Genomic DNA, 15,941 nt, shown 5'->3' on the forward strand with positions numbered 1-15,941 from the left:
TTTCTGAAGGAATGAGTACTACCTAACATGATTTTGATGACATTGTCATCAGATTTTTCCTTTTCATTTTTATGAACATTAGCATTATTCAAGGAATTTTTGGCTAGAGGAGAAAAGGGGCATAAATGAGCATTTAAAAAAAAACATTTCTGCATTGCAGAATTCTAAAATATTTTTTATTGTTTTAATAGCACTTTTTCATAGTAGCATGACTCATAAAATCCTTGAGGCATCTTTTATGTAGTTCAGCTCATTTATGTTAATATAGTCAATTAGTAGTTTCCTTTTATGTCAGCCGAGAATAATAAGACACTGGAAATAGGTATTTGTCAAATTTGGAAAAATTCATAGTCTCAGGATCCTAGCTTGACTTTCTAGAATGTAATACTCTAAGAGGACAAGGAAATGAAAAAGGAAAAAGAGAATGGGGTGGGAAAGAGAAAGGCACATACATGTACACACAAGAAAGTTAGTTTTAAAAGGTAGTTACACTAGACATAAGATTCTTGTGCACATTAGCATTGTACTGCCAGTTTACCTCCCCAGCTTAAAGGTATGTTTGTATACTCAGCTCCAATAACAAGGGAAAAAGAAGGAAAAATAAGCAAATGGGACCACATCACACTTGAAAGCTTCTGCACAGCAAAAAAAAAAAACTTGCATCAAAATGAAAAGACATCCTACTAAATGGGAGACAATATTTGCACATCTTATATATGATAAAGGGTTAGTATCTAATTTATACAAAGAACTCACAAAACTCAACAAGAAAAAAAATCAACCCAATTAAAAAATGGGCAGATGATCTGAATAGAGTCTTCTCCAAAAATGACATACTGTTGACCAGTAGGTACATGAACAGATGTTGACCATTCCTTGTTATTAGGGAAATGCAAATATTACACTTCTGAGAATGAATATATAAATGGCAAGAAACAGTGTTAGAGAGGATGTAGAGATAAGGGAATCCTTATGTACAGTTGGTATGAATGTAAATTGGTAGAACCATATGGATATTTCTCAAAAAAATAAAAATAGAAATTCCTTATAATCCAGTTGTCCCACTTCTGGGAATTTATGCAAATAATACAAAAAGACTAATTTGAAGAGATGTATGCACCTCCATGTTTATTTCAGCGTTATTTGCAATAGCCAAGTGCTGAAACAACCTAAGTGCTCACTGACAGATGATACAGAAGACATCTATATATATACACATAGACACACACAATGGAATTCTACTCAGCTATGAAAAAGGATGAAATCCTACCATTTGGAACAACATGGATGAACCTAGAGAGCATTATGCTTAGGGAAATATGCCAGATAGAGAAAGACTTTGTGTTTCACTCATGTGTGGTATATAGAGAAAACAAACAGATGAACTAAATAAAACAAGAATAAACTTTTGGGCTATAATACCATTTAGTGGTTATCAGAAGGATAAGGTAGAGGGGAGTCAGTAAATTGGGACAATGATGTGGTGAATGATAGCGTCAGACATTTAGTGGTGAATTTAATATAGAAAATACACACAACACATAATGTAATGTTACTTCAATTAAAAAGAAGTCTTTTGTCTTTTAAATATATATCTAAAAGCACTGCTAAGTTTAGGAAATGTTAATTTATCTTTCCTTTTTGTTGTGTAGGTTTTGTCAGGTTTTTAGAAGGCTATTATATTGTGTTAATAACTAAAAGGAGGAAGATGGCGGATATTGGAGGTCATGCAATATATAAGATTGAAGATACAAATATGATCTATATACCTAATGATTCTGTACGGATTACTCATCCCGATGAAGCCAGGTGTGTACTGTTGGTAACTACTATTTTTTTTCTTTACTGTGGAACACCAATTAGACAACAAAGTGTAGTCAAAAGATTATCGATGTTATGTTAAAAATGTAAAATACTGGCTCCGAATTCTACAACTTTGTTCTAAGACTGTTAAAAAAAACTCCATTATAACAATTGACTCAGGCATGTATCAATAATGACTGCTAAAACCAATGGGGAGAGATTATTAGTGAAGAATAGATTCATAAAACTATATAAACTTTGGGTATACATCTACACCTCTGTGTGTATAAACCTCACCCCATCACCACCAACATTCTAGTGGCCTTCCACTGTCCAATAGATGCTCCTTACTTTTTCTTCCCACCTCTTCACCCCTCCCTTTCTGATAACATCTGTATTTTTCACAGAATCTAAGACTGTTTTTTGTTGTGATTTGTTAGTTTGTTTGCTTTGGTTATTTATAGCCCACTTATAAGAGGAACCAGCCGGTAATTGTTTTTCACTTTATGATTTATTTCACTTAGCATAATCACCTCAAGTTCTATTCATGTTGTCATAAAAGACATCTTTTTTAATAGCTGAATAATATTCCACTGAGTACATATACCACAACTTCTTTATACACTCATCAGTTAGTGGATATTTAGGTGTCCACTGTTTCCATGTCTTCGGTATTGTAAATAATGCTATTGTGAACATAGGATACATAAATCTTTTTGAATTAGTGTTTTTATATTCTTTGGATAAAAACTTAGGAGAGGTATTGTTGGGTGATGTCGTGTTTTAAGTTTTTGATTTTTAAGATATCTCCACATGATTTTCCATAGGGGCTGCACCAGTTTACATTTCTGCCAACAATGAACAAGATTTCCTTTTACCTACATCCTTGCCAATATGTGCTGTTTCTTTTTGATACAAGCCATTCTCACAAATGTGAAATGAGACCTCTTTATGGTTTTGATTTGCATTTCCTTAGTAATAAGTGAAGCTGAGCATTTCTTTATGTGCCCGTTAGCCATCTGTATATTTATCTTCTTTGGAGAAGTGTCTGTTCAAATTCTCTTCTCATTTTTTGATTAGATTGTTTGTTTTTTGTTGAGTTGTAAGAGTTATATATTTTGAATATTAAGCCCTTGTGGTTGTATAATGTGCAATAATCTTCTCACAGTCAATAGATTTTCCTTCTTGTTTTTGTGATGGTTTCTTGCACATATTATACAAACCCTTTTTAGTTTGATACAGTTCTGTTTATTTACTTTTACCTTAATTTTCCTTGCCCATTGAAGTTGAGTCTAAAGATGTGTCTGAGGTTCACATCTAGGAGTATGTCATCTGTGTTGTCTTCTAGCTACATGCATATTTTTTGGATTAAAAAACTTTCCAACTTAAAAAAGTATGGTGATCCACAAAAATATTTGCTTGTTTTTACTATTCTCTCTCCAACCTCAAAATATTTTCGAGCATATTGTAAAAATAAGGATAGTATTTACTTCTATTTTGTCCCAAACCTAAGCACCTCATACATGTGAGCGCATGATTTTCTCTTCTGGCATAATCAGTGATGAGGAAATAATCACATTTTATTGAGTTAAGAGTCCCTGAAGGGGGCCTCCCTGGTGGTGCAAGGGGTTAAGATGGAACCTATGAAGCAATCCGCAGCCTCTGTAGCACGAGTTCGATTCTCAGGCCAGGGAGCTACCCACAAGGTGCAGCAGACCTCTCCTGACTCGCCGGCTACTCCCCTCAGAAGTGTACTTCAGGGCCTCCCTGGTGGCGCAGCAGTTGAGCGCTGGGTTGCGAAGCTGCCCGCAGCCTCTGCAGCAACAGTTTGATCCCCGGCTGCTCCTCGGCCACCAGAGGAGGGTCCCACATGGCGCGCAGACCTTTCCCGCCACCCGCTGCTCCCCTCAGCAGTGTACTTCGGTCCTTCTGCCTGCTCTGCTCCCCGCTCTGGCTCTGGTGAATTCTCTCACCCTCCCGTACTTCTGACTGTACCCAGTGTTGTATAAATAAATAAATAAATAAATAAATAAATCTTTAAAAAAAAAGAAGTGTATTTCATTCAATCTACTTGTTCTGCTCCCTACTCTGTCTCTGGTGAATCCTTTCACCCCTCAAACCTATTCCCTTGTACCCCAGCTCTTGTATACATAAGTAAATAAATCTTTAAAAAAAAAAAAGAGTCCCTAAAGGGTTGATCGGCCCACTTAGAAATTGTTTTTTTTTTCCCATTTAAATTTTATTGTTATATTCCCCATACAATTACAACCTCCTTATTTTGACTCCAAGCCCTCCTTTCCCCACCCCCCATCCCCCATTGAGTGTCTCTGGTTCATAGATGTTTGTTGATTTTGATATTTTCTTTCTTATAATTATTCTTTTAGATGAAATCCCTACCCTAGTTGCAGACTGAATTTCACACTTTAAATGATTGTATTTGCAGATATAAATGTATATAGGAGTATGTTAACTATAAATTTTTTATGTTGTATAATATGTTTTGTTTTTTTAAAGGTATCTACGGATATTTCAAAATGTGGACCTATCCAGTAATTTTTATTTTAGGTAAGTTTGAGCTTTGTTTTGCTCCTATCAGTCATTTAAATATTTGCATTATTTCCCAGGGAGTAAAAGCAGAATCAGGGCACATAGCAATATTTCATCTATTCTTTTTTTTAAAGGGCCCAAATTTTCATCTAAAAATATAAAAAGTACAGGTATTTCCTCTTTTTCAAAATCTGAAATTTGAGAATTTGAATTGGTAGATTAAAGGATAGTAGTTCTCAACTATAAAAATCATGTGTGTTTTAGATTTAAAGATCTAAAGAAAATTCTTTAAAGATTTAAAGAAATATTCTTATTTTGTGATTTCAAATTACAAAAATGAAATTTCCATCTACTCTCCAATGCAGAGTTGTAACAATTTTACAGTTCAATTTTTAGTTAACAATCTTGTAAAAATAAAGTATTAGTTTTCCTGGAGAGGAGTGTCTAATGTTAAATATGGATGAAAATATATTCTAAGAAAATAAATCAGGAGAGGAAATATGAATCCCTATTGATAATGAGATACTTATAGCTTTTTATTTTATGGCAGCTTATGTAAAGAAACCAATCAACCAATATCAATAATTGAATAAGAGGCAGGTGAATTAGAACATTACAAGTAAAATATTACACCATCATTGATGTTATCATCATGTAAACCTAGAAGACATAATTATTGTTCTAAATGAAAAATTCTATCAGTTGTAATGTCCAAACTACAAAATAAAACACAAAATAGCATGCATCAGTAAGGACGTAACTAATAAAGACCAAAGGAGGATATAGAGAGTATCTGTAGCTATTGGTGTTATATGTTGATGAGTTACATTACATTATTTAAATTTTTTTCCAGTTTCATTTAGAAATAATTGACATATATCACTGTGTAAGTTTAAGGCAAATAGCATGATGATTTGACTTACATATATTGTGAAGTGATTGCCATGGCATGTTCTGCTAACATCAGCCCTCTCATATATATATATATAACATAAAGGAAAGAAAGAAGGAAAAGTAAAATTTCTCCTTGTGATGACAACTCTAAGGATTTTCTCTTTACAACTTTCCTATATATCATACAGCACTATTAGTTATAGTCATCATGTTGTACATCACATCCCTATTGCTTATTTATCTTATAACTGGAAACTTTGCCTTGTGACTATCTCTCTCCAACCCCTCTTCCCTCCATGCCCTGACTTGGTAAGTACAAGTCCCATCTCTTTTCTATGAATTTGGTTTGTTTAAGATTGTACCTCTAAGTGAGATCATCTAGTACTGTTTTTCTCTGTCTGTCTTATTGCATTTGGCATAATCCCTTCAAGGTACATCCACATTGTTCCAAATGGTGTAATTTCTTATTGCATTGCATGTATATATCTTTGTCCACTCATCCACCAGTAAACACTTCGGTTGTAGCCCTTCCTTGACTGTTGTGAATAATGCTGCTGTGAAAGTGGGGGTGCAGATATATTTTCAAAGTTAGTGTTTTTGCTTCTTTTGGTTATATTTTGAGAAAGAATATGCATTTTAAACATTTAAAAATTGTTAGTATAATCACCCATTTATAGTTCTATGCAATAAAGAAAACATCATGAAGGGTGAATTATGTCTTCATTAATGTAACACTGAAAGAAGTTAATTATTTTAATAGCATTTTTATCTCTGTGAGAGTAGGTGCTGGTAAAATTAGTGGCTCTATCAAGCAAATATGGCAAAACTCAATTTCTCAAGTAAAACAAATCAATTTCAAATTATATAAATAAGAAGAAAAAGTAATGAAAATAATGTGTGTCAAACTCCAGACAGAATTATAACCATCTTAAAACATTACCAAAATGCAAATTTGTGTAAACCTAAAGAATTTTATGTACCTTCTGAAATTCTGTGTTAAAGGTAGATAGCTAAAGTTGCTTATAAAAATTATTATGTGAAATCAGAATGGTGAAGGGTTTCTTTTGCCCAGACTGCTGCAGTATTTTGGATGGCTGTTTCTCTTCCATGTTTCACTATAATGGCATGTTACTTGCTCTTTCCTGTTTTTTGTTTTTTGTTGTTTTTTGTTTTTTTTGTGGGACCCTCACTGGCGGCCAGGGAACGAGCCGGCGCTGCAGAGACTGCAGGCAGCCTAGCAGCCCGGCACTCAACCGCTGCGCCACCAGGGGAGGCCCGCTCTTTTCTGTTTTGCTGTAAAGTTATAGTACTGCCATAAGTACATTAATATATAGAATTATTTCTGTTCATCCTCATAGGTAAACTAGAGTAGAGATCATGCACCATTGCACTGGATACCATAACATCCATACAACTCCTTTCAAATACGTTGAGAATGTGACTCCTTTGAATAAGATCATGAAGTTAGATTGAATTCATTGTGAAGCAAAAAATGTACATTGCAAATCAATGAATATAGGTTACTCACATTGTGTTATGTATTTCTAGTCATACAAGTACCTAAATCATGAAATGGTTTTTTAAATTTCCAGTTATATTCATAGTCTACCGTGCTAATTGGAACAGTGCTGTTTCTAAGTAAAGCAACAGGTACTAAATAATTTAGTTAACGGGTTTTAATTCCATATGGGATCCAGTCACGGGAAATAGGTTTTGCTTTTGTAATTCTTAATAAGTTTCATTTATGTTCTCAGTTACAGCTATGATTTGTCCCATTCACTTCAATATAATCTCACGGTCTTGCGAATGCCCCTGGAAATGTTGAAGTCAGAAATGACACAGACTCGCCAGGAAACTTTTGACATCTTTGAAGATGAAGGATTAATTACACAAGGTGGCAGCGGTAGGTGATTTTCAACACAACTAATGTATGTTGATGTAGCATCCATGAAATGACATCTCATTTAATTCCTTACATTTCACTATCCCTCATTGCTCTTTGCCTTTATGTGAGGTTTTTCCAGATATATGAATTTGATCAATTCATTTTTATGGGGATTGTTAATCACCAAGTGATTTCAGTTGTGGATCAGCCAGAAAATTGTATGCTGGATTTTTGGGGAGACATTTGTTTGGAATATGTACAGAATTTTAACCAGACATGTAATTTAGGACTAGACTAGACTTTTGGTGCACTTTAAAGTGGTCCTCATAGTTGCTGCTCTGTGCTGTTTCTTGGTTTTATTCATGTATTTTCAGTCATGTCCTTAATTTTCCAGTAACTTCTTTTCTCTTAGGTTAAAAATTGTTGCACATCAGAAAATGTAATTATTCCTTGACTTTGTACAGAATCTGCACAGTGTGCTGGGTGATATTAATCATATCCACTGAAAATGGCAATGCTATTTATGAGACATTTTATTTTGAAGTTAAAAACAGAAGTTTAAAATCTTGAAAATGAGTTGAACGTCAGCCATTTTATTTATCTTTCTGATATCAACTTTTGTTTTCCAGGTGTATTTGGGATCTGTAGTGAGCCTTATATGAAGTATGTGTGGAATGGTGAACTTCTGGATATAATTAAAAAAAATGTGCATCGTGACTGGCTGTTGTATATTATTCATGGGTTCTGTGGGCAGTCAAGTATCCTTTTAAAAAAAATTAAAGAACATGTTATTTAGCTTATGTTTGTAACAATTTGGAGGAAGCTATATACAAACAGAAAAACTTACCCATGATACCAGGTAGTGATTACAAAGAGAAATGCAGACCACTTGAACAGATCTATTATGTATGTAAAAGGTGAATAAAAATGAAACAGGTAATAAGTGTCATATTTATTTGGGAGGAGAAGAATGACTAGCAGAAAGATGGTGCAGGTGCATAGGAAAAATAGAACTTGGGCTGGACCCTGAACAAACTCAGGCTGAAACAGCAAGCAGGGAAGCTCCATGAGTTGAGATGGAAAAGTCTTTAGGGATGCGCTTGTGCTCATATACACACCTCTGGCAGGTGTAGGGTGAGGGAGGAGATTGGTAGGAGGGAGTCATATAGCCATTTACCAGATTGCTTTGATGTCAGACTAAGGACTTTGGGCTTGGTGCTAGCACTTTAGAGAGTTTTTTGTTTGTTTTGCTTTTATAAGAGGGTGACATGGGCAAAGTATTTAAGAAGTTTGAGTTAACAGCCATTTTTAAGCTAGATTAAGTAAAATAAGACTAGAACAAGGGAAATGAGTGAGGAAAAGATTATAGTGGTCCAGGTCTGGATTGCAAGGAGGCATAATAGATTAAATTGAAGTAGATTGAGTCTTTGGTTAAACTGATACATTCAATTTTATAAACATGTTTTCTTCTTTTACAAGTTTGTCTTTAATTTCTAGCTACATTGAATCCTTTCAAAAAATTACTTTTATGTTATGAAGTTTAAGATGGCAGTATATACTTTAAGTGGTGTTTATGTTTTTCTGTCTCTTTTTGAGACCTTGTAGGGCATATTTGTGTGTTCTCAGCATGTTTCCTTGTTGACATTCTTTTTGTAGCTTGAACTTTTGGAGAAACCAATGAGTGGTATTATCTGCTTTCATTCACTGAATAATGACATTTGTCCCTGAATTACCTTTTCCAAAAGTCAAATCTACCTGGACACAAATATTTTACCACCAAGGACAACAAAAGAATGTGCTACTGTTTCTAAAAGGGAGTCTTATACTGAATCATGTTGCCAAGAGTTAACTCAGGGTCTGGCTTTTTATTTAAAAGAGTATCATAGATTATAGTAAATTGCATCATAGATTGTAATTTTGAAGCTCATTAGTTTAAGTGTTAGTATCAAGCATTTAGCAAGTCCTAGAAGTCTGTAGATGATAAAAGTAATTGCTGTTTATTGAGCATTTACTGCAGGTACTAGTGTTTTTATACACATTCCCTATTCTAGTCCCTCCAACCACCTGATAAAATTACTTTATTAGTACTTTTTTAGTACTTTATTAGTACACCATTTTATAGAAGACGAAACTGAGGCTCAGGAAGTTAAATAAGGAACATAACTAATAAGGTGCATGTTGGCTAAACAATTCACAGCATTCAAATTTTGCAGTTAGGAGACAAATTTGAATTGCTTTTACAGTATTATACTCACTGCACTCCCTCATTATTATATATTGCTGTTAATTGACATATCCTCCTTTGAGAAATGTGTGATCTCTAAAGACTAAGGTAGGATTAGTTGTGCCTGTTTACGTCCTTTGGTTGGCTGCAGGGAAAGAGACCAGGTCTTCCCTTGTCCAGAAAGCCTAAGTGCTAATTACCATTTCCTCTAAAACTGGGAGCTGCTCCTTAAGGAGGGCTGCTTTTGCTCTAATACTTGCACGATTCAAAAGAACAGTCAGACCCAATGCTATCCCATTCTTGGGTGGTGCTTCTTGGTGTTGTATAACCCACTGGACAAGATGTAAATAATTTTGCATTTAAGGTGTAATGATTCTTGTGGTGTGGTGTCAGTCATGAATGCTAAACAACTTTAACTTGATTTCTAAGAGCTATTGATCTATGGTCGACCAGTGTATGTCACCCTAATAGCTAGAAGATCCAGTAAGTTTGCTGGGACTCGTTTTCTCAAGAGAGGTGCAAACTGTGAGGTAAGATGGACACTTTAACCTTTTAAGCTTTTCTGATAGATGAAGCAAAGTGGAATTTGTTAATTTAGAATGGTATCAAAACAATAATTCTGTAGCAGTTCCTTCTGCCTGCTTGTGTCTGTGCAAATGTCCTTTACTCTTTTCTCTCTTTATAATAAACCTATTTTATTGAATAAAAAAAGAATAATTCTGTAGTGAATCTGAAATTTATGAGAAATATGACTAATACACAGGTGTTCTGAAAGATCAGTTACCTTAGAAAGTATTATGCAATGGTTTAGGGAGTTATGAAATGTCTACTGTTTTAAAGGATGAGCCATTTTTGTAATATATAAAAAAATTACAGTATGTACATAATGCAGAGACCCAAAAAATGGAGGAAAACACTTACTTGAAATGTATTTTTGATACATTCTAAGAGCTATTGATCTATGGTTGACCAGTGTATGTCACCCTAATAGCTAGAAGATCAAAATTGAGAGGAAGACCAAATTGAGAAAGACCTTTACTCTCTCCCTCTGTTTTAGTTTGTCTCAAAGCAGACTCCTTATTCTATTCGCCACTAGAAAATAGCCCCAACAAAATTCATCTCTCCTGTCATCAATCATTTAATCTCTTTTGAGTACTCTGTCACTATTTGTTATAGTTTGAGTTTTAAGCAGATGTGTGATTGAGTTGACATATTTGTTGAGACATTTGTTTTTGATCCTGTCATAAAAGAGCAATATTATTCTTAAAAACGTATCAACAATGAAAATAGTTGTACCTGGTTCTTTAAAAATGAAGTTTTGCCACTTAATTATTTACTTTTGAATATTCAAAGGATAATCAAACAGAAATGTTATTAATGCCTCTAAAATTATTCTTTCTCATTTCCTTTGTAGTTTTATAAATAAAACTTCTCAGTACACTGCCCCCCATCTATTAGGCATTATTTGACTCTCACTCTTTTGTCATTTAAGTCCTCCTTAGTCTTCAGAATTGACTTTTATATCCCACCATTCATCCTAATCTCCTATATGATCTCATATAATTGTTTTTCTTTATTGTCTCTCTCTCACTATTGATGTCACTCAAGCTGTTCTCTATCTACTACTTGTATTATGAGCTATTTTATTTTTTCTTAATATATTCTCTGCTATTTTTAATTGCCTGCATTTATTGCATTTTAATGTTTTTCTAACCTCCACATTGAATGTTGATCAACAACTACCTCTATTAATACAGTCTAAGAATAGGAATTATAACTTCATTGTGTACTTGAAAATTTTCTATTAAAAATTCTAGGAACATAAAATAATTTTAAATGTACTCTATTTTCAGGGTGATGTTGCAAATGAAGTGGAGACTGAACAAATACTCTGTGATGCTTCTGTAATGTCTTTTACTGCAGGAAGTTATTCTTCTTATGTACAAGTTAGAGGATCAGTTCCTTTGTATTGGTCTCAGGATATTTCAACTATGATGCCTAAACCACCTATTACATGTGCGTGGAACAATCTTTTAAACGTTATCTCTTATTTACTCACATTTAGAGATTATGAACTTTCATCTAGATGTCTCATAAGTGCTTAGGTTTTAATTAAGTTTTAGTGCTGGGAGGTAGATTATTTAGAAGAGGGACATCTATTTTTCAATAAAATTTTAAATTTAATTTTGCTATAAATTTTTAGTATTTTTAATATTCACTTCAGAAATGTACTAATCAATCACATTCAATAAATAGATGAGGATGAATATCTGATAAGCTCCTCAAGGAATTTGGGAATTGAAACTACTGGAAGATTAGTTGAACCGCATTTCTTTAAATAGTGAAAAACAAAACAAATCCTGCTTTTAAGTTTGAGTCTGGTATTCATCTTTTTTTCCCTCCTCAGTGGATCAGGCAGATCCATTTGCACATGTGGCTGCCCTTCACTTTGATCAGATGCTTCAGAGATTTGGCTCCCCCATCATCATTTTGAATTTGGTGAAGGTATGGTGTGCTCATCTGTTTGGTTATAAAATTTAGTCATCCTGGGCAACTTTTTTCTCAGCACAAAGGGTTTGCCTCCTGATCTCTCATTAGAGGAGACACTTATGAATTAATATGCTGTGACATCTCACTATGCTCAGGGCTTCTGAGCCACTCTTCTTTGGCTTCAGAATTCATGTGGACTCTTCCCTGGGTACCTAGGAGAATCAATGGTATGTTTGCAAGGGACGAGAGCAATGCAGTATGTCAGTCTTCTGTTTATTGTGTGAAGTAGGTGTGAGTGAAGTTCTGATTAAATTTCCAGGATAATTTAGAGAAGGAAGCAAGGAGATTAAACATCCACAGCCTAGTCTTGTAACAGCCAGCTTCCTTGACAATCCAGATTATATCCAGGACAAATTAATACATTGTTAATTAAGAGACAGCATGCTTCATAATGAAGTAAGAGGTCAGCAGCAGCAAATACTGCTGAAGGGTCAAATAAGATGAAAATGGAAGAAATGCTCATTGCTGTTAGCAATGATGAGGTCATTGATTAAAATGGACTGAGGTGTGGTTTGACCATGAACACCTAAAACCTATGTAATGTTATAATGCAATATTACTTTGATTTAAAAACAAAATGAGCAAGTGGTGGCATTGAATAGAGTATCCTTCCTCTGGATGGGGGGGTCCCTAGTGAAAGATGAAGAAGAGTTCACGTTTTCCAGTTTTGTTTCATTTTTCTAAGAGATCATAAAGCTATGTTTAAAAGCCTGTGGGGAGTATCAGTGGGAAGCAATAAACACAAAAGAGAGAAAAGGAATGAGCAGTGGCATCATGCACTTAAGAAAGGAGGAAATGAGGAAATGGGAAATGTGGATAGAGGACTTATTTCTGTGAGGGGGCTGGGAACTCTAGGGTGTAGGGGTGTGTGTGTGTGTGTGCAGGTGTGCTCCCTCCTGATGGCTTTAACTTCTTATGGTAGGAGGAAAGGTCATCTGCTCAGTTTGAGGGTAGTGGGGAAGGTGTACGGTCTTTATGCGTGGGAGGGTAAGTTGACTAGAGACATCCAGACAATGCTAAGGGTAATGTCAAATTGCCAATCAGATTTTCTTTCCTCCTCCTCCTCCTTTTTCTCCTCCTCTTCCTCGTCTTCTTCCTTTTTTTTTCCTTTTGTAATTTAAACAAACTTTGATTTTCTGGGATAAACCTATCTTGATCATTTTTGACAATATACATATTACCCTTATTTTTATTGCTTAATTTGACTTCCTAATATTTGTTAAGGATTTTGTCTATAATTATGAAGAGCATACATCTGTAGTTTTTCTTTTCTTGTAATGAATGTCAAGTTTTAGTATCAGAGTAATGCTGTATTTCTTAAGTGGAATAATTCTGCTATTGGCTGAATTTTACCATAAGGGCTTGTGTGTGGGTATAAGCACAATAAAACAGATAATTGGGTTCATTTAATTTTGCCAGACAGGTATGATATAAAAAGACAGTATCAAAGAAGTTTTGGATACCATAAAAGCATTACAGAAGTGGACCAGGAAATCTGAGTTGGATAGGAGAGGGGACTAATGGAGAAACTGGTCCACAAAATAGGTCTGTCAGTGAATTGAGGTCCTTGTGAGGTCAAGTATTTAAAACAAGAAATCTTAAAATAAAAGAGAATCTGGATAAGAACCATTGAAAGTAAAGGAATTATCTGTGATGCTGACTTTATTTAAGATCTGAGGATGGGGTAGTATTTTGACTAGAGTAGAAGAGGATGGACATTGAGGTACTGAAAGTTGCCCAGGATGGAGGCAAAGTGGAGCTGGCAAGAAAGACTGTAAGCTAGTTCCCAGGAGAGGACCATATAATAAAATGCATGGGTTCAAAGGAGGAGGTGTATATGTGTGTACACATTTGTGTTTTAAATCAAGAGTTTGGAGGAATATGGCCTGAAAGTCACCAAATGGGGAGGAGGAGAGTGAGGAGGGGGAGCTGGGCACAATGAGGAAGTCAGCATCATTTTTCCTTTGTTGTTCTTTGGCTGATATGATTAGTGCAGTAAACCAGGGGTTGACATTGTAAAGTAAATCATTCTAACATTAAACACATCATTTTCTAAGCTTTCATTCACATTCATTCACAATCATTCAAAATTTTCATGTTCTTATTTCTTGCATCTGTCAGCTCAGAATAATACAGGGCAATAGCTGGATAATCTGTAATCTTGGCCTCATATTGAATAGTAGTATAATATTGGAAAATTAAAGTAGGAAAACTCCAGTAACAAAAGCCTTCTTGCATACTCTTCCAGTATATGTGTAGAAAATAAGACATTGTTAGTATAGAAATAAATTATTGCTAACATACTGAAATACAGGTCTTCACTATAGCATAAACATTGACCTAAAACATGTATGTTCTCTATGTTTTACAGTCTGTACTGTAGTGAAAATGCAATTTAGTCCAAATTCTCTATTAAATATGCATATTAAAAAATAATAGCTGATCACTGTGATTCTAAAGTATTGTTTTCCAGATTTCTCAAATGTGCATTATTTTGAATATTTAAAGGTCTGTGAGTGGATTTTAAAATTGTATTTGTATTCCATTGGTCTAACAGTACTAGCAATAACTAGAGATTAACTAGAAAATCATTTGGGAATTAAATTGCTGTTTTGTGAAATAGAATTTTTTTTTTGTTTTTGTCATTATTTTTCATTTTACTGTCATATTTTTGTCAGTTCTTTTGTTTGTCAGATAAAAGATGTTCATTTAGTTCACTTGGAAGTGAACTGAACTTGTGATTAAAGGATTAAAGAAAGCTGTGTGTGTATAGAGCGATACTGAAGGATATTCACTCATCATGCTGCCTCCCTGTGAAATTACTAATGTGAATTCTTCTCTCAATTTCTTTTCTCTCTACCCTCTATAGTGAACTACCTCCACACCTCCCACCCCTGCACATCACAGTTGTGGGAGTTAGAGACACTAATGATAGACATTTTGCAGCAATCTCTGTGCTTTTTATGCTGCTGCTGGTGATGAATAAGAAGTTAGCCTGGGATCAAGTGTAGCTCTACATAGAGGTTCTCATCTGGGGACCTGGGTGTTAATGGAGGTCTCTGAGCCCTTTGAAATGATTTGCAAAGTCACTTGTATATTTGAAGTTTTCATTTGATTGTTAAAAGAGTCTGATTCTAGGGCCTCCCTGGTGGCGCAGTGGTTGAGCACTGGGTTGCGAGGCTGCCTGCAGCCTCTGCAGCGCCACTTCAATCCCGGCCACTGGCGAGGGTCCCACAAAAAAAAAAAAAGAGTCTGATTCTACAGAGGCTGACTAAACAGTCCACTAACACTAATCCACTGTGAAGCAGCAATGCATAAACAGATCCTTTACATCGGGATGATTGAAGGATGATTAAATAATCTTTTGTCTCCATCTCATAAAAAGTTAGACTTGATATTAACATTTCAAACAGTTTTCATGTCTCTAGTTGACTTACCATGCTAGTGAGAAAATTTCTTTATATATAATTTAATTTTCTCAGGTGTAAAAAAAAGCTAAACCTAAACTGGTTTAACTCTGTTCTTAATCAATTCTTATCTATCAATAATTTTTCCATTTGATTTATTCAGCTGTGCAGAATGGATACCCTTTTTTTAATTTCCACAGTGGTTATTTAATTAAATTCATGGCAATTGAAAAGTAATCACCATGATTGAAAACAGCATAGATTTATTTTCATGCCAACAATAGTGTTGCAATACCATGTCATTATCAATATTGCCGAATTAATTGTTTTTCTGTTTCTAAGATAAGGCCTGATAGGGATAACAATAAAAATAGTAAATTTTTATTAATATTTAACATGTGTCAGATGCTCCAGTAAGAAATTATTATGCTTTATCACATTTAAACTTTACATTAATGCTATAAGGAGATAGTATTGGTACCCACATTTTATAGATGAAGAAGTGGAGGCGTGGGGATGTTGAGAACCTTGTCCAAGGTCACATGGCCAGTAAGTGGCAGAGCTAGCATTCTAACCTGCACTAGCCCCTTTTAAGTGAGAGGCTGTATAATATCTAAGGTTGTGCCACAAG

General features: G+C 34.7%; 1 protein-coding gene across 3 annotated transcripts in view; it reads left to right on the plus strand.

Annotated features, from left to right (window-relative positions):
• FIG4 (FIG4 phosphoinositide 5-phosphatase) overlaps positions 1 to 15,941 on the plus strand; it is a 97,356-nt gene that overhangs the window by 20,446 nt on the left and 60,969 nt on the right. For all 3 annotated transcript variants that reach the window (XM_054699100.1, XM_037520210.2, XM_054699101.1), the window contains exons 4-10: positions 1,653 to 1,809; positions 4,318 to 4,368; positions 6,999 to 7,147; positions 7,759 to 7,887; positions 9,783 to 9,883; positions 11,207 to 11,369; positions 11,761 to 11,858. In XM_054699100.1, coding sequence (XP_054555075.1) covers positions 1,653 to 1,809; positions 4,318 to 4,368; positions 6,999 to 7,147; positions 7,759 to 7,887; positions 9,783 to 9,883; positions 11,207 to 11,369; positions 11,761 to 11,858 — 848 coding nt within the window. The remainder of the gene's footprint in view (positions 1 to 1,652; positions 1,810 to 4,317; positions 4,369 to 6,998; positions 7,148 to 7,758; positions 7,888 to 9,782; positions 9,884 to 11,206; positions 11,370 to 11,760; positions 11,859 to 15,941) is intronic.

Source organism: Talpa occidentalis, unplaced genomic scaffold, assembly GCF_014898055.3.
Source record: "Talpa occidentalis isolate TD23 unplaced genomic scaffold, MPIMG_talOcc4v2.1 talOcc4.2, whole genome shotgun sequence".
Classification (NCBI taxonomy): Eukaryota; Metazoa; Chordata; class Mammalia; order Eulipotyphla; family Talpidae; genus Talpa; species Talpa occidentalis.